The 27,968-nt window shown below is 39.6% G+C and overlaps 1 protein-coding gene across 2 annotated transcripts; it reads right to left on the bottom strand.

Annotated features, from left to right (window-relative positions):
- Nucleotides 1-430: 430 nt before the first annotated feature.
- On the bottom strand, nucleotides 431-27,726 carry LOC309383054 (cytochrome P450 2B19-like). 2 transcript variants are annotated; one of them, XM_081935185.1, is made up of 11 exons: nucleotides 27,556-27,726; nucleotides 21,902-22,055; nucleotides 20,317-20,508; nucleotides 15,542-15,704; nucleotides 13,251-13,397; nucleotides 11,242-11,402; nucleotides 9,614-9,790; nucleotides 7,166-7,301; nucleotides 5,315-5,502; nucleotides 2,956-3,097; nucleotides 431-816 (listed from the first exon to the last, which is right to left on the bottom strand). In XM_081935185.1, exons 3-11 carry the CDS (start codon nucleotides 20,491-20,493, stop codon nucleotides 608-610), a joined length of 1,500 nt encoding a protein of 499 aa, XP_081791311.1. In that variant the 5' UTR covers nucleotides 20,494-20,508; nucleotides 21,902-22,055; nucleotides 27,556-27,726; the 3' UTR covers nucleotides 431-607. The 2 variants fall into 2 exon arrangements, with proteins under 2 accessions (XP_081791311.1, XP_081791310.1); XM_081935184.1 differs by lacking the exon at nucleotides 27,556-27,726 and adding an exon at nucleotides 22,213-22,544.
- Nucleotides 27,727-27,968: the final 242 nt, after the last annotated feature.

Raw genomic sequence — 27,968 nt, forward strand, 5'->3', positions numbered from 1 at the left:
GGGAAGCCATTATAGAATGGCATGCATAGGATTGTAATATAAGCAAGATATCCTGCAAAGCTGTAAGCCAAGTGATGAACATCATCAGATCCTTAGATACTTTGGGCAATGAAAACTGGAATAGTTCCCCTAACAGTTTTTTTTAAACGTAGATGTAATTTTAGAAATGTATTAGATGTCTTAGGTTGAAGAGATCTTTAAGTTTCACTTTAAGTTCACAATTCAAACTTTTGGCTAAACAAACAAACAATATTAGCTTTCAAGCAAAAAAAATGTTTTAGGTACTATTAACAAGCTACTCTCAGGTTACAGTTTGAAATAAATCTTAGATTTTCACCTGGTTCCGCCCACCTGCCATACAATTGAAAGGCTGGAAGGATTCTGAGCCCTTGAAAACTTTCTGTATTCCTAATTCACTCTCTGAATTAAATCAAAATTCAAACATCAGTAATAGCAGTAGTAATGGTAGTGATGTTGATAGTTGTAGTAGAACAGTCAGTTATAATATATATGTAACTTTTCAGAACTCATGGATTTCTGATACTTCTAGAACCTTGAACTTAACATTAGAAATGTATGTGTGGTGAAAGAATATTTCTTGAGACAATCATTTATTTCTTTCGCCAAGTTCACTTTTACGCTTGATGGCTCGTAGGTAGCGATGTTTCCCATTCTTCTTAAGGTCTGTGAACAAAGTCACCAAGTTTATCTCTTCAGGGTCTATAATCAGTTCAAAAGTGAAATGCTGGAGCAGACTGGCAAAAAACAGGAACATTTCCATATCAGCCAATGCCTCTCCTGGACATGCTCTCTTCCCTGTTAAAAGAAAAAAGAAGACATTTAGTTAATTGTCAATTAGTTAATTATTTAGTCATTTGTTGAAATGGAAAGCTATAGAAATCAAATAAAAGCATGCATATATGCACAACGTCTTTATGGAACCCAGAAAGTAAAGCATCATTTCAGATTAGCAATGGAAGGTGAAAAACAATATTTTAAGAAGAACACTTTGGAGCCCAAGTGTTTGGAAAAAGCCACAACCATTCTAAAATATCTGAATCTTTTGAAATGGCCTACCACTTAAAGTGTACTTTTGCTCTTAAAAATAAAAAAGCTTTTAAAATAATAATAATTTGCTTGAGCCAAATGAAACCAAATGTTTTTCAACACACACGACTTAACAATGTTATCTAGTTAATTACCCTGTAAGGCCTGTTAGACACAACTTGCCAAAAATTTGGAGAGCAATGCCGGAAGAAACTGATCATCTGTTTTCAGAAGCAACTATTGTTGGAGAAACTATTCAAAGTCGAGGCTGTGAAGCAAAGGAAAGGCCAGCCAAGTGACATTTTATTAAGGAGAAGTGAGATTGTCATGATGTTTCATGAAACGGTTTTGAGGGAAAACCACTGAAACCACTTTGATGGCTGGACATGCGAAAGACTTAAAGAAACTCTCGTTGAATGAAATGAGAAAGACTTAAGAAAACTATTCATGAAGTTTAACCTAGAGAGCATAAAACCTACTCTGCTGTTTAATATTTTTTTTAACCTAAGATTATGTCAATAGACAATGCCAATCTAATGCAAGTAAATAGAGAAGAAACTCTAGCAGTAACAGATTTTATCTTTCTGTTTCGAAATTTCACAGGGGTAGTGATTGTAATCATGAAATAAAAAGATATCTGTATTTGGAAGAAAGATTATGGCAGATACTTTGATACCCTTGGAACATCTTAGTAAATTGGATTTCAGATCAAATCATATACAAGACCAAGGGAACCATAATCAGATCTCATGCATATTCCAGGGATCATAAATTCAGCTACCAGAAGGAACATATTTGGTCCATAGCAATGAGAAGAGTCACTAACCCTTTCCCTCAATTTCTCTACTCTCAGAATAGGCGAGGAGCCTCTCCTGCTGGCTCTTTCACTCATGGGGGTAACAGGAACTAGATACAAGGATTAAGAAATAAAACATGGGACTTTCTTCTCATTTATGGCAACTAAAGCAAAATTATTTTAAGCTCAATAGTGGAAAGGTTCATCACTGTTGACAATGGAGAAATGGTTGGTTAAGATGATGGAAATTCGTGCAGTTGCTAAATTAACTTCCTTAGAGGAAAAAAAACAGTATTTACACTTATTGCTTTCTGGAAACTTCTTGTACACCTTTTTATGAAGCAGAAAAAATTACTTATGATTTGTGGTTGTAGTGATTAGGAAAAATGGATAATAGAAAAAGTGAGCTTTTTTTGTAATCTTAGAGGAAGATAGCTTTACAATTATATCTGTATTATTGCAAAGAAAATTAAAAGCTTCAATTTATTTTTATGCTTATTTAGGTATTCTTTTCTGTGTAGTTTGTGCTAGTTTTTATGTTCTCTTTATAATGTTAAAGAAAAGAAACTAGGGTAAAGGAAACTGGATCAGGGAAACAATAAAGAGGAAATATTAATCTCTCCCTATAAATGGTCCTATCATGACCCATATTTATCTCCTTGATCTATGACTACTAGAAGCTTTTCCAGGAAAAAAAAAGTATTTGTTCCATGAAGAGCTTGATTGGAAGCTACCTTGTCTCTTCTGGCTTCAAGAGACTGAACATTCTCCTTTATGATTCAATTAGTTTCTCACAATGATTTCTCCATTTACCTATGTATGTTCCTGGCAGTGGTGGGTTTCAATTTATTTTACTACCCGTTTGCTCATGCACATGTGCACAACACTTCTGACATGCACAGAAGAGACCGGGTCGGTGGATGGAGCTTCCCGCCGCTGCTACTAATGGTTCACTGGATTCAGGGCAAACTGGCAGAAACCCACTTCTAGTTCCCAGGATTCTCTTGAAATTAATACAGATACTGGGAAAGCAGTCAAGAAGTTAGCACTTATAACTTTGGACAAACCCTGAAGACCCCAGAACACTAAATCAGCCATAAACCCTCTGTTACCTGCAGAGAAAGGCAAGTAGGCATCATTCTTTTGGAATTCACCCTTCTCATCCAAGAAATGAGCTGGGTCAAACTTCTCAGGATTTTCCCAGCAGAGAGGATCAAAATGTACCGAAAACCACAATGGAAGAACATTTGTGCCCTTCAAGGAGACAAGAAAGCATATATAGCAGAGATGGATTTTTTCCCCCATAAAGAAACAGTGTGTTAATTCTTTCAAAAATGAGACTTCTTAGTATGAAAAAGTACCATTGATGCAATTTACAAGATTGCACCTACCTGGGGTTCGATGACTGTGTATTCACATGTTTAAAAAACCTTACAGAATATTATGTTACTTGAAATGAAGAACATAACAAGATGTCTTTGTCTGCTATGTTTCACCAATGTAAACTGCACTTATTAAAATATAAAATTTCAAATTACAAGTGGAATTCAAGGTAGTTCTTAAATTCTCAGGCTGCAGTGTCATTGCCTAAGTTAACAAAACAATTCTAATCATAAGAAATTGGTGCAACATTATTAGAACTGCTTGAGCATTTTAAAGTTATCTATTCAACATCTTACTCCTTGTCTCCAACAGAAAAGAATTATTTTAGAAGTGGCCTCCAAGTGGCAGCTAATATTGTGCTGCCTTGGCACATCAGCACTATTTTTATTTAGAGGCTTTAACACATTTCTGTATGGTGCTCTTTATCCAAAATGAGATTGGGGATTAAAACATCCCAAACTAATACAGAAGGCCAGGACAGAGACAATGGGTGCCTACATAGCCCATTACAGTTGTTCACTGATAATGTTATACTCGGCCTTCAACATTCTCTGGCAGACCTTTCTTTCAGCTTGGGTTTTCCTGCAGACATTTCATCATCAGATTTTTAATGTTATCAGTGCTCAAAGTGGGGAAATTAAGTTGGTTTACTGTCTACAGTCTTTTGTGGATTTGGGGAGATTCCCCCCCCCCCTTGACTATTGTTTGAGTGTTCTTTAAAGAGTGTGGGATGAGAAGAATGTGCAAAGGGCTCTTGCCTCTTGCCTTGGCCTTTGATTGTTCCTTTCAGAGGTGGTATTCAGCAGGTTCTGACCAGTTCTGGAGAACCGGTAGTGGAAATTTTGAGTAGTTCAGAGAACCGGTAAATACCATCTCTGACTGGCCCCGCCCCCATCTATTCTCTGCCTCCTGAATCCCAGCTGATCGGGAGGAAATGAGGATTTTACAGTATCCTTCCCCTGCCACGCTCACCAAGCCACACCCACTGACATACCACACCCACCAAGACACGCCCATAGAACTGGTAGTACAAAATTTGGAATCCCACTAGTGGTTCCTTTGAATGATTTATTGATTAGGTTTATCACTATATGTCTGCTGATGGTTAATTTTTCAGACAAACTTCTAGGAATTCTGTTGCATTTTGATTCCTCATTTGATCTAAGAAGTCTGTAGCTTCCCATTTAACTAAATGGTATTTTTATACAATCGGAGCAAAAATGTTAGCATGCATTTGGGAAACTTTCATTGGGAAAGTGAAATGTGTTTTTAAAGGTGTGTATACTAAATAGTTTTAATTAGAAACAAAAAAATATAGCAACCGGTGCTCCAGTTAGAGAGGAGCCTATTTAGAGAGGAGGTTGTCCATTCAATCTTGGACCATGTCTGTTTCTCAGGGACAAGACCTTTATCTTTGCAATTTTTTTCAGAAATGATTTGCTGCCAAATCCTTCTTAGATTGAGAGAAACAGAGTGACTGTCCCAGAGTCACCCAACTGGCTTTGTGCCTAAAGCAGATCTAGAACTCACAGTCTCCTAATTTCTAGCCTTGTCCTTCAGCCACTAGATCAACTCATCCCAACTGACTCTAGACGACTAGACCACTAAACTGACTCTTTTTTATGATTAATAAAAGGCAAATTCAGTGCTCCCACAAACCATTATCAAGGCAGAATTATAGAATCCAAAGGAGATGGGCTAAATTCATTAATCCATTTATACTGATGATATCTGTTCATCCTTTTGGCATTTTGGGGAAATATTTCCAGAATTTTATTATGGATAAAAATGACAAAGAGGCAACTAAACACCACCAGGTCTTTGGTGCAAGCAAAAAAGAATTAACTTTTACAGTTAAGAATCTTAATGGAATTAAGTGAATCTATCTCTGCCAGGTTGGAAATGTCTAGGACTATGGATGACATTTGCAAATAAATAGAGCATATAAGCGTAAAATCCAGTGGCTTAGAGTTCAAATGATGTTCACAAAATATAAGCAACAATTATTGTAGAAATGTGATTGTATTCCAATAATAGGTAAAGATCTGCATGCAAAGGGGATCCCAGACTTTCTTTGATTTGTCATACCTGAGGGATGATGTGTCCTCTGAAATTCACATCCTGAGTTGTCATATGTGGGAAGTTCTCAATACCCGCCTGCAGATAACGTAAAGTCTCATGAACAAGTGCTTTGGTATAGGGCATCTTCATCCTATCCTCTATGGAGGGGGCACGGTTTGCTCCCACGACCTCATCAATTTCCATCTGGGCTTTTGCTATAATGAATCATATTTTATGAAAACAAACAATATTATTTTTTATAACTATTCCAAAGTACTGTGATCTTTAAATGTGGAACATCAAGGATGCACTCTAATTTCTTACTTCCCAATTTCATAGCTCTGTGGGTTCATTCACATAGCATGTTTGCCATGCTTTGTTTCCTGATTGGGAAGAAAACAGATCAACATAAACAATGTTTCACCTTGTGACCTTAAAGGATAGCAAACTAAGGCTGTCCATTTAGCTTCTTTGCCTGATACTGTAAGGGCAGTGACAAGCAATTTTCTCTGGCTGGATGTAGAACTGCATCCAGTCATTTCCCCCACGCTTCTCTGTTCCCTGCCTCCCTAGAGAAGAATTACCCTATTGACCATTAGATGGCAGCAAATGTTTCATCTCTTTAACTGAAAGATAGCGGTCATATTTGTGTGATTCTGATGCAGTGGCTGCATTAATGTTCTTGGAGTCAGAATCCAAGAAAGGGATTTTGGGTTATGAGAGAGGCCTGTTTTCTGTTACACCCACCCAGGTTCTCCAAATGACAGCATATATCCTGCTCTGATCATAGAAAAGGGGAGAAGATGAAAAACACAGCTATATTTTGACTTTTTATCTGTACCAGATCACTTTCAATGACAGAGTTGTCAAGTACCATTTTTTCATTGTAATTTCAAACCAGTGGTAGGTTGCAGGCGGTATGCCCCGGTACGGGTGTACCGGTTCCTACTGGGAGAAGCAGGCACTGTTCTGGTATGGTGCTTCGGAAGGCCCGCCTGCCCACCCTCGTTCCTGAGCTGTATTTGACCCAACTGGGCCATTTGCACACGCAGCATATGGCACATGCGCAACACTCCGCCGAGCAGCTGGAGCATCGCGGGCGGTGGGTGTGCATGCATGCACAGCACGCGCGCATGTGTTAGATGCCCAGCCCCATCGCAGCATACCGGGTGCCACGGGATCTGGAACCCATCACTGTTTCAAACAGTCACTGAACATGTGGATGTTAAACAAGGACAACCTATATTTGAAATATGGGAAGCATTCTCAAACATTGTTAAAATTATTCCATCTATATATAATTTCAGCACATTCTGCTGAGCTTGAAAAAAATATTGGTGCATCCTTGTGATCCACAAATTATCACAGTATTTTTAGTCAAAATATTTCACATGCTTAATACAATAGAATAACAGAGTTGGACAGGACCATGGCCGTTTTCTAATCCAACCCCCTGCTCTAGCAGGAAACACTATATTATTTCAGACAAAGGGTTGACTAATGTCTTCTAAAAAAAGCCTGTAGTGCTGAAGCATCCACCACTTCTGGAGTCAAGTCATTCCACGGATTAATCATGGAGGCCTCTGAAGCTCTGAAGACTGATTCTTGCTGTATGTTCTTCTAAGTATGATCTACAGGTGTATGCAGATCACCAAAGGAACATGTTTAGTAGAACATTTGTATTAGATTCGTATTGTTTGAAGTCTCTTTAAAACATTTATTTGGAAGGCTTGTCATTAATTAGCATTTGGATTGTCACTCCAAATATTTAGAAACATCATGGGAAAAATGGCAGAAAAATGTCAACTTGCATTGCCAGTGTATCTAGGAATCCATATTTGAGGGGGGAAGCATAAAAAGGATAATCATTCCATATACCTTGGATATGAGGGAGCTTGGCCAGGATGATGAGGCCATATGAGAGGGAACTGCCTGTGCTTTCTGTTCCAGCAAAGAAGAGCTGAAACACAGACATGACCAAGTCTTCGATACAGATTAAGGAAGAATCTTGTTCCTGTAAAGTAAGACAGAAATCAAATAAAGAAGCAGAAATGTGTAATGTGTAATCTTATCATCATGTCATTAAGTTGTCCATCTGTTTCTTCTCACTTTATTTTTCTTCTAGACCAACTTATAAGGTAGGCTGGAAATAATACATGATAGTCTCCTGCATATTTTCTATGTTAATTCAATTTAAGAGGTGTTTTGCTCAGGTGGATCCATATTTAAATGAAACAGCTGGGATTCAAATGAGCTGGTTGGTCTAGTGGTTAAGGCAGCAGGCTAGAAAGTTGGAGCCATCTTAGCCAAGTTAGCCAAGTCCTATCTTAGCCATGAAAGCCAGCTGAGTGATCTTGGCCAGTCATTCTCCCATGGCCCAACCCACCTCACAGGGGTTTTTTGCTCATTAAAATAGGAAGGGGAAGGCATTTTGCATACGTTTACTGCCTTGAGTTATTTGTAAAAATAATAAAGGTGGGAAATTAAATAAATAAAATTAAATAAACAGCTTCTTTTCCTGCCTTTTATTATCCATTCTTTTCCCAGTAACTAACAGTAACCCAACATTGTAATACAAACATTTTCCTTTATCTCAGGTTTCCCAAGGAACCCTCTACCCCAAGGGGATTGGCCTGTCACATGTGATGTGGCAAAAGAAACATTCTCCAAATACCATGGGCCAAGGAATTACAGCTAGCCAGGTCTGGGAGGAGAGCCCCCCCTTTTTTATTTTGCTTTAGCCCCTGCCCTCTGGAATATCATGTGCCTCCAGGTGAGATCCATTTCCACACTCTTGGCCTTCCAAAAGGTCCTGAAAACCTGGCTCTGCCAATTGGCTTGAGGGCCCAATGGAGGCATCTCATTCTGGAGGTGGTAATAGATTAGGAGAAGAACCCACTTCCATCCCTTTTATGTGTTGGTCGTTTGTATTTACTTTGCTGTTAATTTTATTTTAATTTATTTTTACTTTCAGTGTTGAGTTATTCTAACCTTTTAATTGTTTTATACTATTATTTATAGCAGCGTAAGCTGCCCATAATTGCTTGATAGTCTGATAGGTGACATATAACTTTAATAAATAAATAAATCTCCTCTTCATGGAATAGAGCATCTATCTCCATCTTACAAATTGAGCTTTTGAAATCTGGCTTTGAAGTGTCACATTCTGTTTACAAAGTCTCTTTTCCCTGATTTTCCCTACCATAATCCTTTTCAGCTCTGTGCAACCAAGAGTCACAAGGCTTCTCTTCTCTTAATGCTCAAAGGGCATTTGCTACCTCATGGCTCAAAGGCATCCAGATTAATCTTGCAATGAATGTTTGCAATGAATGTTTGCAATGAATTAATCTTGCAATGAATCTTGCAATGAATGTTTTGCTGACTACAATCTAGCAACCTGACACACTGTTGCAATATTTCACATGGTACCAAGTAACCTAATACGTAAGTACCAACCACACAATTTCCCAGTGTTGGGACTACAACCTCTCTTACCAGGAGGGACGCAGGAGATTTCCAGGGATAATCTTACAAAGACAGAGACATTTTTGACCCACTCCTCCTTTTTTAAGACTAGAAAAATGAGTAGGAGTTCTCTGATAGAAACGCTCCTCCTATTTCTACATTTTAATAAGACCACCATACAAAAGTTCAAAGATCATACTACTGATATTTAGTGGGTGGGATTGAAAATTTGAAATAGTAGATGCTACCCATGTTCAGCTCCTAGTCTCATCCTAATTTTGACACAAACCAAAACCAAAACAAACAAAAAACGAGCAACCAAAACTGTCCATTCTGTCACCATGCAGCTCCTGAAATCTTTTCCAAAAATTGCCACTGAATTATAACTTAAGTGCAACAAATTGAATAGGTCATTGTTTGATTTATTTTAAGGCAATTAAATCACACTCAATTCTTCTTCAATCATTTTAAGAAGCCCATTCTCTTCAGGATTCTCAGCCCTGATAATATTCCTATGCTCTGAAGCTTTACCTACTACTGGCTTTACTAATTCCTAACAGGATGCAGATGTGGCCTATGGTAATTCCTTCAGTGCTGAAAAGGAAACAATAGGGCAGATCCACACTACAACTTCTTAAGGAGTAAGTCTGTTTGTTTACAATGGCCACTACTCCTAATAGGCTTAGAATTTTATTGTAGTATTTATGGTACAGTTGGAAGCTATTAGTCCTTTTATTTTCTGCTGTCTCAATAGCAGAATATTGCTCATCTCCATGGGCATCTCAAGAAAAATGAATTACAAGTGCATAACTGGAAACTTTTTCCTTTTGTACTTGTCTACGAAATATATTTGCAACGTACCTTTTCTAATTTAAGAAGGAAGCAATCAATAAAGTCTCTAGGATTCTCTGGATCCAGGGTCTTCTTGTGAGCATCCACTTTAATCCTAATGAAGTCAAGGACCTTGTTACAATCAGAGAAAGCTTTCTTATGCGGTCCGGGAAAGAATTTCATGATATTTGGCAAAGAGCTGTACACCTGAAACATGGCGATAATAAAAGTTAGGCCACTGCAAGTTCATTTATTGGGCTCTGTCTCAGGAACTGCACAGAAAAATACGATTTCCCTATAAAGGCACACTTTTATTTTTATCCTTTAAAAAATGGCATGCAAGACCAAATACAGATATATTCACTTTATTCTGAACTGCCTTCTTACCAAAGAAATATAAAATATACTACTAAAACTAGTTCCCTCAACATTTAACTTTGCAAAAGGGTGCCCCATAGGGCAATATGTTTTGAACCAAGATAATTCAGGTGGACTAATCCAAATGCTGAGATCCACAACATAAACACTGTCATAAACATTCCCTGTGCTGATGTTTGACTGAGCTTTTCAGTTCAGTGTGAGCATTTTTAAGGCAGATAGCTCCCTACATTTTTAAGAGGCTTTCAAGTGAAGGCAGTACATTAGACACTCTGCCATTCTTGAACACATTGAGGAAATTATTGCTCTTCCAGCAAAGTGCCATAGGTCAACGGAGAACCAACAGAGATGGAGTTTTAACCAGAGTTCCCCTAAAGGTTGTGAGGAGAGAGGAAAGACCACATTATATGTGGTCAAGGATTGTCTAGTGTAAAATATAAGTTCATGGATTCCAAATTGATTTAGTTGTGATTCTTTGGTTAGCAGTTGCCTCTATGAGAAATAAATGAGCAATTATTTATGAATGCCTCTGTGAAATGAGCTTAGAATAGTTAATTGAAAAGCAGGGCTGAAGCTTTATCTTCGATAATGTATATATCGATAATTTATGTATCTGAAAATAATCACTGCTAAGTAGTGAGGGGCAAATAATATGGGTTTTGTAATTTGTTAACTAACATAGTTATTTTCTATTTTAATCTGATTTATATTCTTTCTTTTAAGTGATGTTCAAGATTTATTAGCTTTTAACATTCCTAAACTGATTAACAAGCTGGAGACTCTCTTTTGTGAACCCTAAACAACCTTTCTCCTTACAATTTATTCCCCTTCAGGCTTCATTTTAATAAACATGTATGCTATTATCCTGTCCAATCAACTTTCCTCTTTCAGATTTCTTTGTTATATTAGCTATAAAAGGGGATCTAAGCGAAAGATAGGGTTCCCTCTTTGAATGAGGGATCCCTTTTGTCTGAATATTCTGATAAATTGTAATAAATTGATCTTCTTGATCTTCCTGTCTCGATTTGTCTCATTGGAGAATATGCATACTGAGGCACGAGCCTGAAAAAGCCATATTTGGCCTTCAATTGCAACATATGAACTAATCAGGAGCAAGACAAGCAATCACGTGAACAAGAGGTGAAATGTGATACTCACAAATACACCTTTTATAAGGCCACTTTAAAAATCCTCACATTTTTGTGGATTGAAGGAATCTAATTGAAGCCTCTCTCTCTCTTAAACAAAACAAAAACTCTGATGGTATAAAGTCGACCTACCACTCCAGGAATGCTCAGGAAGAAAGTATTAAATGCCTTAAAGACTTCCAATAGTCCAGTGAAGTTTTTATCTTCATAAAAGAATCGATTTCCAAAAATCACAGAGCACAAAACATTAGAAACAGAAGCTGTGATGGTTGGGAGTATGTCAAAGGGCTGACCTAAAACAGCAAAAAGAAAGTAGAAAAGAGATTGTGTGACCACATTTGGCATCCCCCAATCCTTTGTCCTAGTCATTTTGTTAATTTTCTTTATATTACATTGTATTTAGAGTCATGGTGGCTCAGTGGTTAGAATGCAGAACTGCAAGCTAACTCACTGCTCACTCCAGGAGTTCGATTCTGAAATGCTAAAGGTTGATTCAGCCTTCCAGCCTTCTGAGGTTGGTAAAATGAGGACCCAGATTATTGGGGGCAATATGCCGACTAGGTAAACCACTTAGAGAGGGCTGTAAAGCACTCTGAAGCGGTATATAAGTCTAAGTGTTACTGCCATTTGGAAGACTGTATGTCTGGGAATTGGGATTCAACAGACAGCCTGAAACACCCAGTTATGATTCAGCCTACGCTTTAATTGTTGATGAGCTACTTTCAAGAGGAGAGGAGAGGAGAGGAGACGACAGGAGAGGGGAGGGGAGGAGAGGAGAGGAACATAGAATAGTAGAATATGGAATAGAATAAGAATAGAATAGAATAGAATAGAATAGAATTTTATTTGACCAATTGTGGCTATAAACACAAAAATAATTTGCTCCTAGTACAGAAACACTAAGTGTACTTGCAAAGCAAAGCAAAAGGAAACAATAATATCAACAACAACAACAACAAGCCCTAAAGACCTATTCATATTAAAGCAAAAATTCATCATGTCAGTAAGAACAGCAAATGTCACTTATGCAGTGAGAAAGATGAAACAGTGGATCACCTTATTAGTGGCTGCAGCAAAATCTCACAGGCTGATTATTTGCATCATGGTCGAGTTGCTAAAATTATACATTGGAAGTTTTGCCAAAAGTTTGGATTTGAATGCAGCAAAAATTACTGGGAACACCAAATTAACAAAATTCTTGAAAATGAGCAAGTCAGGATTCTGTGGGACTTTCAGATCCAAACAGACAGACATCTGGCCCACAATAAGCCTGACATCACTATTGTGAAAAAGCAAAAAGTCTGGGTCATTGATGTTGTGATACCAAGTAATGTGTGAATTGAAGAGAAACAGTGATAAAACAAAAACTAAATATTGTGATTTGCAAAGTTAAGCAATTATGGAGGAAGAAATCAATGGTTACACCAATAACAGTGGGAGACCTTGGAGTAATACCCAAAGAACTGCCTAGATACGTGGAAAGTTTGAACTTATTAGACCTGAATATCCTGACTTTGCAAAAAAACACAACAACCCCAAAACCCACCCTTCTCAGAATTGCCTACATATTCAGATGCCACGTTAACAGCTCTTAGGTCCTTGGTTAGAACTTAAACTGTTAAGTTTTTACCAGTCCAAAAGTGTGAATTGAATTGAAGGTTAAATCTATCATCATCATCCCCCAGTAAGACACTACCTTAACCTGGTTGTGGGGCTTGTGCGAGGAAGATGAGAGTTATGCAGGAGGTTCAACCATACTGGACATATCTTATCAGAAGAGTCAGGCAAAGAATATCAGCATTTACCATTTAAAAAATGCCAACTTCAGTCAGAATGGCTAAGTGTGCAATGTACACATACTAATACTAGAATTGTACAACCAGTAGAAGGGGGAAATATGAAATAATAAAAAGATAAATAATACTATGCCACACTTTATGGGTTAACATGGGTTAATATAACCAGAAGGGCAGAGTATTGCTTCAACAAAGGCCAAGTATTATTGCTAAATAAACAAATAACAACCTTACAACATTGTTGATAAGAGGCAAATAGAGGCAGGAACATTATGTACACTGCCTTATGTTGCAGACGTAAAGGCAGATTATAAATAAATAAAATCTCCTACAATGTGAGATCACCTTCAAAGGTTGATATCTTCCCCACCAAACAGTGAGCTTCTTCCAATATCCGCTCAGCCATCGACCTCTTTCCCATTCCAAAGTTCCGTAACACGGTGAGAGTAAAGCGACGCAGAGTCTTCCATTTTTTGTGTTCACCAAAAAGCCCTGGAAGGATAGAAATTGCAATAGCAAACGACATTGAGCATTTCTTTTTAAAGAATAAAAAAGCAAGCTACCCAGTAGTCACCCTCATTCCCAAAACATCTGAGGGGAGGTTTACTCTGTCCAGAAGTATCCAACTCTAGGGGATGATGCTCATCTCTGTTTTTTAGTTAAGGGAGCCAACATTGTCTGAAGCAGCGGGGGATTGCTACCAGTTCACACTGATTTGGACTGGTAGTGGAAATGGCAATTTGGTCGCCGAATTGGTAGGGACGGCAGCCTCACCAAGCCCCTGAATCAGTTCCCCAGTTGCCATGGCATGTTTTGTTTTTTACATTTTTAATGTTCTGTGCATGCACATACATATTTAAAGGTAACTGTGCATGTGTGTGGAGCGCGCGCAAATCGCACACAAAACCGGCAGAAACCCACCCCTGGTCTGAAGACATTTCTGTGGTCATGTAGCCAGCATGACTATATGCTGAGCCTGTGGCACATGGAATGCAGTTACCTCCCCACTGAAATGGTACCTATTAATCTACTCTCATTTCCATGCTTTCACACTGGTAGATGGGCAGGAGCTGGGGCAAGTAACAGAAACCTATCTCATTGCGCAGTGCTAAAGTCTCAAACGAGGACTGAGTTTCCCCACTGAAAAGCTCAGTGTCTTTAACCATTGAGTCATCCCACCTGTTCCAAAACATCTACTCTTTTCAAATGTCACTTCTCCTGTGGGAGCTGCATTGGCTATTAATTTGCTTCCAGGTACAATTTAAGGTGCTGGTTGTCATCTTTAAATCCCTTCATGACTTAGGACTGGGTTATCTGTGGGGCTGTCTCTTCCTGGTTACATTCACCCAATCCATAGAGTAGGGGGGCAAGGAATGCTACAGGTCCTTTCTCCTAAGGAGGTACATCTGGTAGGGGCCAGAAGAAGGGCTTTCTATGTGGTGGCTCCCTCCTTTTGGAATATCATCCCTGCAGAGATTAGACTGGCCCCCACTTTCACAATCTTTTGTAAGGCCTTAAAAACTTTAAAAGTGGCTACCACTCCCATTACTTTTTGCACACCTGTGGTCATTCTTTTTCTCTGTTTAGATAAGAAAATATCTTTGAAATGTTTACCCAGTGAGACACAGGTAATCTAGTATTTCCTGAAATTTTAGATTTTCCATTCTGGAAGGTGATAGTAACCTAATGAAAACATCCAGGACAAATAATAGCTTCTAGACTAGGGGTGTCAAACTCAATCTGGGGGCCAGATCCAGCTCACTTAGGTGCTTAGATCTGGCCTGCAGGGCCGCCCTGGCAACAGTGAAGGACTGGCTTGTGGTATCAAAAATTGAGCTCACAAGGTTTGCAGGTGGCCCTCCTCAGTTCCATTTTTGCTGGCAGAGGGATGCAGGAGGCCGTCATAAGTAAAAATGGAGCTTGGGAGACCATTTTCACTGACAGAGGGCTCGGGCCACCACAGGTGCTCCCAACATGAGTGATGTTGAGTGGGCATGTCCACCCTGGCCATGCCTATCCCTGGCCTCCCAAGGTCAAACACAACCCTGATGCAGCCCTCAATGAAATCGAGTTTGACACCCCTGTTCTAGACTATTTTAATGAACAATATCACTTACTATATATATTGCTCTATCTCCAGCTTGGGAGATGTTCTGCAAGTGAAAAGAATTTGGTTTGATTTTTCCATTTGCATTACTGGTAAATCTGAAAAGACCTCCTGATTTCACCAGCTACTCCAAACTATTACCCTTAAAGGGTTTGAGTCTAACTTGTAAAGCTATGCATAGATTTTTTTAGAGTGCTTCTATTCAACACATTTTCAATCAATTCACCTCACAAAGTAGATTTGCTAATAGTTTCTGAGCGCTTCAAAGTGTTTTGCAGCCTTTTGAAAAGCCACGGAGCTTTGAGCGCTTCAATATTGCTCAATGAAATCTTGGAGCATGGGGAAGTACCAGATGACTGGAAAACAGCTGACATGGTTTCCATCTTTAAAAAAAATGGGTCCAGCAAACTACAGACCTATCAACCTGACACCAATATATGGGATGATTCTGATGTTTTTATTTTTCCTCTAGATGGGTAACTGAAATTGGAAACTACATTCAAATCAAACTGAAAATATGTGCACTCACCATAGCCCTTGGTTATTTGATCAAAGAGAACCACAGGAGGTCGTCCACCAAATTCTTCATTATGATTTATCAATGCATCTCTCACTGCTTCACATCCACAAATCATAACCATTGGCTTTTGTCCTAACCAGACAGTAAAAACTGGACCATACTTCTTAATGAGCTGAGAACAAAATCCATCAAAGGTATGAATCAATAGGATTTGAGATCTCATTTTTGGATTCAATTAATATCCCACAAAATCTCTTTAATAACTATAAAAAGTGATTGGCAAAGCAAGAATTAAACAGACTTCTTTTCAATTTAATATAAATGATTTGAAAATACTGTTAGATTTTATGACCATAAGTGCTAGATAAGTACTTTAGATCAATTTTTCCCAGCCTAATGCCTTTCAGCTTGAATTTTAATTTACTACTGTCAAAAGCTGTGGTGGCTGAAAATTATGGTAGCTGGTCCAAAATGCATGGTTGCTTCAAAAAATGCTGCAGAATAAATTTGCTATGATTAGAAGAAAGAGATTCATGTTAAAACTAATTTCACTTTCATATTAGAACTTCATTTTGGTTTTTTGCATTAAATGTCACAACTAGGATTTGTACATCAGGCTGTAAAATGCACTGCTTAATCATGATTAACTTATTTGTATCCTGCATTTTTATTTTTATTTATAATTCAAGGCTCCAGACATATCCAACACACCTGCTCTCTTCTATTTACCCTGCAATAAGCACCTTGTGATGTGAGTTAGGCTGAGAGACAGTGAGTATGCAATTCCCAATGATAGATGGGAAAGATGGGGAAAAAATAAAAGAAGAAGCATGAAAAAGAAATGGAACTAAGTAAAGAAAAGGGAGCTTCAATTATCCTTCCCAAAGGTGTGTGTGTGTGTTTTCAAGGACCTTTGAACTACCAGAAAGGTGAGGGCCATTAAGATCTATGGGGAATCTCATTCCAGAGGGCAGGCAATGTTACAAAGGTGCATATTTCAGGGCATTGATAAATGCCATTGAAGGAACCTAGAAGTGCTAGTCATGAAGGATCAAATTAGCTGGGCAGACACTATGGAAGACAGGTAATCTCTCAGGGATCCAGGCTCTACAACATGTACTGCTTTACAGGTAACAACCAGCACCTTGAATCACACCTAGAAGCAAAGCAAAAACCAGTACAGCTTGTGAAGTAGAGGCATTACATGAGGCATGCCCATCATTACTCAGTCCACCACATTCTAGACCAGTTAAAGCTTCCAAGTGGTCTTTAACAGAAGCACCATCTACACTATATTGCAGTAGCAAAGGTGTGAGATAGGAGAGTCTGCCTAAAGGATCTTATAATCTAGGAAGACCAGAAGAAGTTGTGGAAAGGCTTTCCGAGCCTCAGTTGCCATCAGTTCATTGAGCAGGAGCTATGAGTCCAAGAACATCCAGGGATTGTGATCACACTTTAATAATAGAAAAAAAAGCTGCCCCATCCAAGGTCAGAGATGGATCATCCTTAGATCTTGGTGGCTGAAATGTCCACAACCTTTTGGTCTTGGCTAGAATAAATCACAAATGCTTCAGAGGTGGGTTGCTCCTGGTTCGGTCTGGATGCTTCTGCGCATGCGCAAGAGCATGCATGCACACACAAGTGAACCGGTAGTAAAACCGGTATAAACCCACCATTGAAATGCTTCCTCCCCATCATAACCCACACAGCCTCCAGGCACTGGGGCAGGAATCTGACAGCCACAGGTCATCTACAACTGCAATCAAACCTGTAATGATCTATGAGAATAAGCTTGGGAGACAGGAAGGGGAGCCACATCTTAAGCAATGGTCAGATAAAAGATATGTCAGACTACAGAAGGAATGGGGGCTTGAGAAGTATCTCAGAAGAAACTTCCCTAGTTCTCTAGAAAGTAAAAGGAAAGATAGGGAGAAGGGCTTTTGTAGTAACAAGATTTTATAACCTTGCAAAATGCTCATAGTTTGGTTTTCTTGTCAGGACTTACAAAACCTGTCTCATAATTAAATTCAAGCCTGAGACCTTACTGGAATGCATCTAGATAATCAGTCTCCTCTAATGGTCAACTGCAGACTATCCATCACCCTTATAACTTCCCCAGATATGAAGACTCAACTGTAGGTTTTGAGAATATTGGGACAATGGTGCAAAATGTTTCTTTCAAGACCAAGATCATATCATAGACCCAACCATTGGTCATCTCCGTGGCTGCTTTTACAACCCAGGATGGATCTACATCTAGCGGGTGGCCAAGGTAATGCATAGAGTCTTTGTCTACTTCTGTATGAGCTACCATTTAAAAATTCAACCTAGATCATGCTAACAAAACAGGCAACTAGTGTCTCAGGTTCCCTGTCAATTCCAAGTCCAAGACAATAAAAATCGGAGCTATTTTATCCACTAAGTATTCTGATTTATCTTCCCAATAGGCTTGCATTGCTCATGCTGTAGTGGGTTGAGTGGTCAGGCATTTTGTGACAAAGTTGCCTGGGTATCAAAAGTTTCTGACCATTCAACCTGCTACAGCACAAAGAACACAAAGAACAATATATTAAAACCATCTCAGAAAGAACAAACACTATTACTATTTAGATGACGTCTGGGGATTTATAAGGTAATCTTCAACACAATAAGAGCCCAGAAATTTGGTCAGAAGTCATTCCATTTGCAAATGAAGTCACCATGTTACTGATTTTACAACCATTTTCACAATTGTTTTTAAGTGTGCTACTGTGGTCGTTAAATAATGGTTGACTCACATTGTTGTAAGTCTGAATCCAGCTGATCCAATGAGTATTTTTGCTTTTTTGCCAGAAACTGGCAAAAAAAGTTTTTAAATGCAACCATTGACCCCAGGACTCTGCAGCCAGTCATAAATGACAAAGCAAATAATTGTAAGTCAAGAACTACTTGTATATGACTTATTATTGTTCTAACTATGTGAGAGTCTGAAAGGATTTGGCAGTATAAGTATTTAGTAAATGAATACATATCTAAGAATACTTCCTTAATTGAGCATTTAAAGAAACATGAAAGAGCATGTTACATTGTCCACATTTTATTCACCATATAACTTGATTAAGCTATATCTATCAAGGTACAAGCATCTCATGAAGCCAGAACTATGGTTTTTAATCCATGCTATGTGTATTTCAGTGATGTGCAGTCGGGGTGGGGTGGGGAGGCAGAGCCTCACCGCTCTCATCATGAAAAGAAAAAAAATGTAAAAGGGAAAAGGCGAGTGCTGAGGTGAGGCTTAAAAAAGCCTCTAAAAAGTGCCCTCTACTAGGAGGCAGGAGAACTGCATGTCTCATCTAGTCTGACTTTTTAGGCATTTAATGATCGCTCGAGCAGAGTTAAGCGAGGGTTAAAAGCCTAAAAAATCCCAAGGTAGGGGAGGCAGCAGTTCTCCTGCCTCATAGTAGAGAGCGCTCGTTCTTCCTGTGACTCAACTCTTCTCTTTTTCTTCCCTTCTCGCTTGCCATACAGTGACAACAAAGGGAGAAGCGCAGAGATGTACCTTCATCTCTTCATTGATTTCCCTTTTTACAGGATGAGCCAGCTTCCTGCTTCTTTTATTTTCTGGAGGTCTCACTTCTTTCTCCATTTCTGCCATTTTTTATTTTATTTTATTTTTTTGTTTGGTGTGCGTGCATGTGCGTGTGTGTGTGTGTGTGTGTGTGTGTGTGTGTGTGTGGCGTGTGTATGTCTCTACTTTGGTGGAGATGAAATGGCTGCTGGTATTATTTGGGAAAAAGCTTTTGGGTGGGAATGTTGTGGAGAGGAAGGGAGGGAGGACGGGGTGGCGTTTAGCGCTGATTTGTTTCCTTCTCTTTTCCCTCTCTCCCATTCTCTCCTTCCAGCTCTCTTTCATTTCTCTCTATCTCTCTCTCTTTCTCCCCTTTTCTCTTTCATCTCTTTCTTGTGCATGCAAACAAAATACCCCAGGATCATGGTGGCGCGGACAGCAACTCCTTCTGCTGCGCTGCGGAGAAGAGCCACGCTGTGCAGGAGACTCCTCAGCGCTAGCCTCAGGTCAGTGCGAGCCGCGGTCCCCTACATGTTGGCTCAGGAAGGAGGGGAATGGGACAGCGTGTGCAGGAGACTCCTCAGCACTAGCCTCAGATCAGCACGAGCCGTGGTCCCATTCCCCTCCTTCCTGAGCCAACATGAAGGGGACCGCGGCTTGTGCTGATCTGAGGCTAGTGCTGAGGAGTCTCCTGCACAGCGTGGCTCTTCTCCGCAGCACATCGGAAGGAGTTGCTGTCCCCACCACCGTGATCCTGGGGTATTTTGCTTGCACGCTTGCAAAGATCAAAGTTGTCACAGTCCTCCCTTCATGATGATCATTTGATGACCTCAGTGCCTCACCAGCCATAAACCTCACCGCACGTCACTGCTGAATTTACCCAAGCCATATATAAGCCTATAGAGACAAAAGACATGATCGTTTATGGCACAACATATGAATCCAGTTTTGTATTTGGGAGGGAACAGTTGCTATAAATTGACTACTAACATTATATTTATTTTGTCATGTACTGCATTCTGTTCTTCTTAATTATACCACATTCTGTCCGAGAAAATATGTTTGTGGCTAAACCTGTAACCAAAAAAACAAGCCAGACAGAAGTGGGGTTGGAAGCATCTTTAGCAGTGCTGAAATACCTGTTTTGCATTATACTCTCAAATTATGGGTAACTGGTAATCTGATTCTTGAATCTCTCTTCCACTAAGAAAGGAGTCATATAAAAAGACTTTCTTACCTTTGGGTAGTTTTTATACATAGGCAGAATATCTTTTTGCAGTAGATTCCCCAGAAAGGGCCATGGCTTGGGGCCAGGAGGGAACCTGGCTCTTTCTTGCTGAAATCGGAAGGCCCAGAATATGAGCAGAAAAAGAAGGAACAGTATTATTGTCCCAGGGATCAGCACCAGTTGCATGTTTATTCTTCTTGCCTGGAGGGAGTGAAAGAGATGAGACTTACGGCTGGAAATGAGTCTGGGACACACAGAGAATGAGAGAGAGGCAAAGTCAAATGTGATTGTTTCTCTAGCTTTCTCTCTTCCACTCTCCAAGTTGTCTTTTCACTTTTGCAGGCTATCAATTGTTCAAAAACATGAAATGCTACTTTAAATACTTAAAAAAAACCATAAACAAACTTTGAGAGCCGAAGGGATATTCTAATGACATGTTTTCCCACCTTCTTTTTATGACCCTGTAATCCCTTAATCCGGCGTAGAGTCAGGGCAACTGAATGGAGGTGAGCGCTTACTGTCCAGATGCCCTTCCTGACACTTGAGTTCAACTTGTCCTCATCATTTACAGTATCAAATGAGCAGACAAGGAAGACATAGGAGAAGGAAGAGCCATTTAGCACTTTCCAAAGGTTTGGGTTTCAATTCTAAGACCGCAGGGCGATCATGGTCAGCAATAATAAACTGTGAGAATTGCAGTTCAAAAATGGATTGCACATTAGATTTGTTTCCAACCCCTAAGTGATAATACTGAATTTGGGGTGCAAAGACCATAGTCAATATTCCTATTTTATTTATACTTTGCTGTCCTTCAGTCATCTCGAGTCTTTTATAAAGATAATGCAGAGCAGGAGAAGATTGATAGTTTTAATTTTAATAAAATCCCCAGAGCACTCATGGAAACCAATTAACAGGGATGGACAAATTTCTAAAGGAACTTTTGCTTTCATGAAGGTGCATGGAAAGCATCCCCATGAAGTTGCTTCTCAAAACAATGACACCTCCCACACACACACACACACATTGTGAATGCAAGGCAAGACCAGAATTCAGTTGCTTCTGGGGAGGTTCTGACTCATGAAAACAGTGATGGGAATTGCTTCTGTGCAGTCTTCTTCTGTCTACTAAAACTATAGGATGAAGCACCAGAAGCACCATGGAGCCTCTCACTGAAATAGATGATATCCCATCTGTTCTGTGATAAATTGTGTTGGTTTTCAGTTGTTGAAGCAAAATAAAGCAATGTTACACAGGCCTTGAGTCTCTATGCAATAGTCACAGAATCCAGCCAAGAGGCAATGCACTATAGATTCACTGTAAAAACAAACCACCCCATGTACAATACAACAATATAAAAATTATACTTCTTTGGCTAATAATAATAATGCCTGTTCTTAATTCACAATCACTGGCCATATTTATGCATTTACCAAAACTGCAGAAAACCAATCAGGCAACCAAAGCAATTCAATCTTTGCATTTAACCTGAAGTTCAACCTCAAGATGTGCATGCATTTTTGGTAAGCAACAGAACAGTAAGCAACAATAATTGACATTATTGACACCACTTGTGGAATGATCACAGTGCATATACCTTTCAGCAATGTACTTGAGGCTTGTCCTCCACAGCAATAGCCCAAATGATTCCTCTTCACATGAACATCTGGTTTTATACTTGCTGCTCTCACCAATCCACTCCTCTTCCTCTTTCTTTCAGCCAATAGTAGCAGGGATATAACTGGAATTTCCTGTTTTAAATATCACAAATGATGCAGCTTAAAAGGTTCCATTTTTAACTTGTGTTTTCCCCCTGCCACAAAAATTTAGATAAATTATTCTGTCAAATGGTGTATCAGTTATCAAAATAGGTATGGTTACAATGTTACATGATGCAGAGGGGTTTACCTGATTTGAAATTGTGTTTTGCAGTTTGCTGTTTGATTTGGGTGAAAGAATGAGCATTGCTGAGAAACAGGCTTTTGGAGTTAGAATGATGTGACATGAGATTTGGGTGGCAAAAAGACGTGTAATCAAGCTTAATATGGATTGTGAAAATCATTATGTTAGACATGCCTTATTGAGAATATGTCATAGATACATAACCAGGTTGTGCCGAAAACCACTTGTGTGCCTTTCAATCTCAGTAAACCCTTTAGAGATAAGAAATAAAAACAAGTTGCTAGCTTACTGTGAGATACTAAAATTTTGTCAAGGGTTTGTAAAAGAAGATAAAAGAAGAATTAGTAATAGAAGGATATAGTTATCAATGATTTATTTATTTGCAATTATCAGAATGATTTAAAGTAACCCCAAATATGATTTTCAATATTATAAAACTGAATCCGAAATAAAATTCTATACAAATAACAATGTAATTGCTAATATATTATATATTTTATTGAAATATGAAGCAGAGGAACAACAAGTGAAAGAATGTATGATAAAGTGCCCTGAAATTGGGTTTATAATGTACAAATGGCAGACTGGATAATATGTGGCTGTAAGGATAGAAATTTACACTATATTACAACCTTAAATGCAATCTTTATAAAATGAAGTAGGGTTTGTATATATTACCAGAAAAAAATTGTCCAGAATGTATGAAGGCACTTCAAATTTATATTGGATATGTGAAAAACAGAAGAGACATATCATATTTGGTGAACATGTAAAACAGCTAGAAAATCTGGATTCAAATACAGAAATACGGATTCAGAGGATTTTGAAAATTAGTATACAAATAAGATCTGGGATTTTTCTTTTGGTATTGATAGATAAATAATTGGAAAATGTATGGAATTTTGTTTTTGTGCATGTTAATTGTAACAAAATTCTTGTATGCCCAAAATGGCAAGATTTGGCATTACCCACAGTGGAGGTATGATTGGTGAAGAGGATGAAAATTACTGACATGGCTGAATTGATTTCTTTGATCAGCGAGAAAACAATATCTACATTAATCACTGGAAACCACTTGTAGACTTTTGCATGGAATAAAAAAAACCTGATGATTTATGATTTTCGTAATTAGAGTAGATTATAGAAAGAAGAAAATGGCAGATTTTTGTATCTGATAACGTCATGCGGAAATCTGGGTTTACATTGCTTGATGAAATTCTGACGAAGTATTATCTTGGCCGAACTTTATTAACTTACCTTCTGAATTCCAGTGGATTCTAGGATCCTCCATTACTCCAACTTTGGCATTCCTACCATCCTGTGTGTGAAGCTAGATGCTTACAGTGTAGAGATAGTTAGAAGTGCACAAACATAAACCAGATTTCTTTGCAAGTGATCAACAGGAAGGTGATATGCAGAGGTGGTATTCAGCAGGTTCTGATCAGTTCTGGAGAACTAGTAGCAGAAATTTTTAGTAGTTTGGAGAACTGGTAAAGACCACTTCTGACCAGCCCTCCATCTATTCTCTGTCTTCTGAGTCCCAGCTGATTGGGAGGGAATGGGGATTTTGCAGTATCCTTCCCCTGGAGTGGGATGGGAATGGAGATTTTGCAGTATCCTTCCCCTGTCAGGCCCACCAAGCCACGCCACGCTATGCCCACCAAACCTTGCTCACATAATCAGTAGCAAAAAATTTTGAATCCCACCATTGGTGATATGGGCAAACAGAACAAGTGTGTAGCACAGTAAATGACCCCTACGTATAAAACCTTAAAGAATTGGGAAAAGGAAACAAATTGCTGTTGTCTGTCTATTCAAGCGGTATTTTCAAGAATTTTTGCAATATGTACTTCTCTAATTTGCAAATCTCTTTCTGGTCTTTGTATGTCTAAGCACATATTAGTAATGAGAATCAAAGTAACTTTCATAAAATTAGTCATAAATGGTCTAATCCTTTCCAAACATCCCAATTGGATGGTGTGTTATAGAAACAGAGTCACTGAGATGTCTTCTTTGGGCAAGAATGGTGGGGCATTAATGAGAAAATGGGTGTTGTGGATACAAATGCTACCATTTATGTACTCATGCTGCATTTTTTTCTTTTGGCTTATCAGTTTCCATGACATCTGGATGAAAATGATTATCTAGACCCGCGCCAGTCCGGCTTTCGCCCCGGGCACAGCACGGAGACGGCCTTGGTCGCGTTGGTGGATGATCTCTGGAGGGCCAGAGATAGGGGTTGTTCCTCTATCCTGGTCCTGTTAGATCTCTCGGCGGCTTTTGATACCATTGACAATGGTATCCTGTTGCACCGACTGGAGGGGTTGGGGGTTCGGGGCACCGTTTTGCGGTGGTTCGGCTCCTACCTTTCCGGCCGGACGCAACGTGTGTTGGCAGGGGAGCAGAGGTCGACCCTAAGCCCCCTTACTTGTGGGGTGCCACAGGGGTCGGTCCTCTCGCCACTCCTGTTCAACACATATATGAAGCCGCTGGGTGAGATCATTCGTGGTTTCGGGGTGGGATATCATCTGTACGCTGATGATACTCAGCTGTACATTTCCACCCCGAACCACCCCAACGAGGCCGTCGAAGTGATGTCCCGGTGTGTGGAAGCCGTACGGGTCTGGATGGATGACAACCGACTCAAGCTCAACCCCTCCAAGACGGAGTGGCTGTGGGTTCCGGCCCCCCGGTTCAACCAGTTAATTCCATCTCTGGCCATCGGGGGCGTACAACTGGCCCCTGTGGAGCGGGCGCGCAATTTGGGCGTCCTCCTGGATGCCCGGCTGTCCATGGATGACCATGTGACAGCCGTGGCAAGGGGGGCGTTCCACCAGGTTCGCCTGGTGCGCCAATTGCGCCCCCTATTGGACCGGGATGCCTTACGCACAGTCACTCATGCGCTGGTGACGTCTTGCCTCGACTACTGCAACGCTCTCTACATGGGGCTTCCCTTGAGATGCACTCGGAGACTACAGTTAGTCCAGAATGCGGCCGCGCGGGTGATTATGGGGAGTACAAGGTACTCCCATGTGACACCTCTCCCGCGCGAGCTGCACTGGCTTCCTGTGGTCTATCGGGTTTTTAATTTAATTTAATTAGCACTTCTAGACCGCCCCCTCTCCGAAAAGGGACTCGTTTCAAGGTTTTGATAACGATCTTCAAAGCGCTCCATGGCACAGGACCTAGCTACTTGTGGGATCGTATTCTGCCCCATACATCCCTGCGACCAATTCGCTCGCACAGAGAGGGACTTCTCCAGGTGCCATCCACCAGACAGTGTCGGGGGGCGGCGCCTAGGAGCAGAGCCTTCTCTGTGGCGGGCCCAGCCCTGTGGAATGACCTCCCCCCGGATATTAGGACTACCTCTGACCTCCGCTCCTTCCGTGCAAAGCTCAAGACCCACCTTTTCCAAGTAGCTGGCCTGGCTCAACTATAGTTTGATCATATCGCTCCTGACGGGTTTTTTAATCTTGTAATTTTACTTAGGGGATTTTAAATTGCAATTTTAATTCTATCTCCATTTATTTGTCTACCTCCTCCATGTATACGTCTATATTTATGTGTATGTACTGTCTATATTTGTATTTTACGTGTTTTTATTGTACGCCGCCCCGAGTCCTTCTGGAGAGGGTGCGGCTAACAAATAAAATTTATTATTATTATTATTATTATTATTATTATTATTATTATTATTATTATTATTATTATTATTATTATTATTATTATTATTATTATTGCCCTTTGGAACACAGACACCAATGGATATGTACTATTTGGGCAGAGGGGTGTGTGTGTTCCACACAGTCTTAGTGGTCAATAACATTATTTTTCTGCCAAGAATGATAATACCATAATCATAGAATCACAGAGTCATAGAACCATAAGGCTAGAAGGGATGTTGGATATCTTCTAGTCCAACCCCCTGACCATGTCGCTTATAATCTACATTTAATTAAAGATTGACAACAGCAGCATATGCTAGGTTTCTACAATTGTGCGTGTTTCATACATGAATCCTAGTGGAAGAAACTGATCACTTATCTCTAGGAAATTTATTTTTTTGACCCAACCCACTGAAGAAATCTCTGTTGCACAATTATACAGACCCACGAGAAGCATGAAACACTTTCCTATAGTGCAACTAGTGAATAAGGCACAGAAGAAATCTAGAGGAGAGGTTTACTTGTACACTTACAATTTATTATGACACCATTTTGTCTACTGAAATTATATTAGTCTCTTCATATCAATATTGGTCCCAATAGGTTTATTTACTGAGGATGTACTTACATCCATTTTGTAGGAGATGACCAGGCTGAGAATGAGGGAGGGGTCAAATGCATCATAGGTTTGGAGCTGCCCTGCTCCCACAAGAAACCTAAGTCTAGCCCTCCATAATTCCATTGATTCTGATCAAGTGCCAATTTCCTTATTCATTAGTAGATCAGATTATTGTGTATCAGTAGCATGTAATAAACATTTGATGCATTGAATTCAACTCTTGTATCTGGTTACTTGTATACTTCACATATTTTGGACATATTTTTATTAATCAAACCAAAAGCTAAAGGCTTCCCAAATTTATGGCAAAGAATTGGGATCACTGTGTAGTAAATTAGATAGACATGTGTAGGTTAAAGGGACTTTTATCCTAACTAATTCCTGTAGGCTTTGAGCAGCTTCAAATCATGAAACCACCTAGTTAAAATCATGGGATTACAAAACAGATTACTAACTAATTCACCAGGGGTACACTGCCCAAGTGGGTTGGCAAATCTTTCATGTCTTCACAATCCTTTGGAATGAATCCATGAATATCCAAAACAAAGAATAACCTGATGATCATTTCTGAAATCCTTCGGGCTTTGTTTTTTCTTTCCTTACCCACAACTACAGATTTTGAAATGTTACTAAGAGTATTTTGCTCTTCCAAACATATCATGCTATTTATTTTCCCATATTGTTAAAGTTGAGAAAGAAAGCATTATGTAGCCCAGATATGCCCACCCATTTTCTGGAGAGCTTAAATGACCTCTCTGCTAAAGGTTTTCAACTTTATGAACAAGAGTTGGCCGCATTTTAACTATTTTAATTCCTCAATGTGCTCTAGCACCCTGCCTGATTTGTAATTCTGGGTTGCAGGTATTGCTGAGGAAAAGGAAGGTATTCAGGCAGAATTGTTTAGCTTTCCATGACAGCTGTGACTCATTGATCTTCAGTGTATATTCCAGTGGTGGGTTGCAGATGGTACACCCCAGTACAGGCGTACCGGAGCCTGCCCAGAGCACCAGGTATCGCTCCGCTCAGGTGCTCCGGTGGGCCCACCCGCCTGCTCGCACTCCTTACCTGTGTTTAAAATCTTCAGCACTTCCGCTCACAGCGCATACAACACTTGCGCAACACTCTGCCAAGCAGCTGGAGTGTCGCAGAGGCTCGCGGAGGCATCGCTGGACAGTAAGACGCATCTGTGCACTGCGCACATCCATGTGGATGATGCCGGGCCCGTTCCAACCGCTAACAGAACTGCAAACAGACAATTCCAGAATCAGTCAGGATCAGGTTTATGTCTTAATTTGAGGGAATTTTGTTTCCATTTTTTGGTAATGTGTACTTTGCTCTTGCTTTTTAATATTAACTTGTTTACTTAGACTTTTATGCTGACAAGTTCCTGTGGGCTCTAAGCAGCTTCAAATCATGAAACCACCTAGATAAAAGCAATAGGTTACAAAATATATTGCTAACTAATTTACTAGGAGTGC

The sequence above is a fragment of the Natrix helvetica genome (genome assembly GCF_964273705.1).
Source record: "Natrix helvetica genome assembly, chromosome: 1".
NCBI classification, from domain to species: domain Eukaryota; kingdom Metazoa; phylum Chordata; class Lepidosauria; order Squamata; family Natricidae; genus Natrix; species Natrix helvetica.

Excerpts from the sequence above, each read along its gene's own strand:
- LOC309383054 (XM_081935185.1), bottom strand. The coding sequence starts at position 20,493 with ATGCAACTGGTGCTGATCCCTGGGACAATAATACTGTTCCTTCTTTTT. Across the intron at positions 11,403-13,250 it reads GAAGATATCAACCTTTGAAG|GTCAGCCCTTTGACATACTC; the intron begins GTGATCTCACAT and ends TTGCTGTTTTAG. Across the intron at positions 817-2,955 it reads CTACTTGCCTTTCTCTGCAG|GGAAGAGAGCATGTCCAGGA; the intron begins GTAACAGAGGGT and ends TTCTTTTAACAG.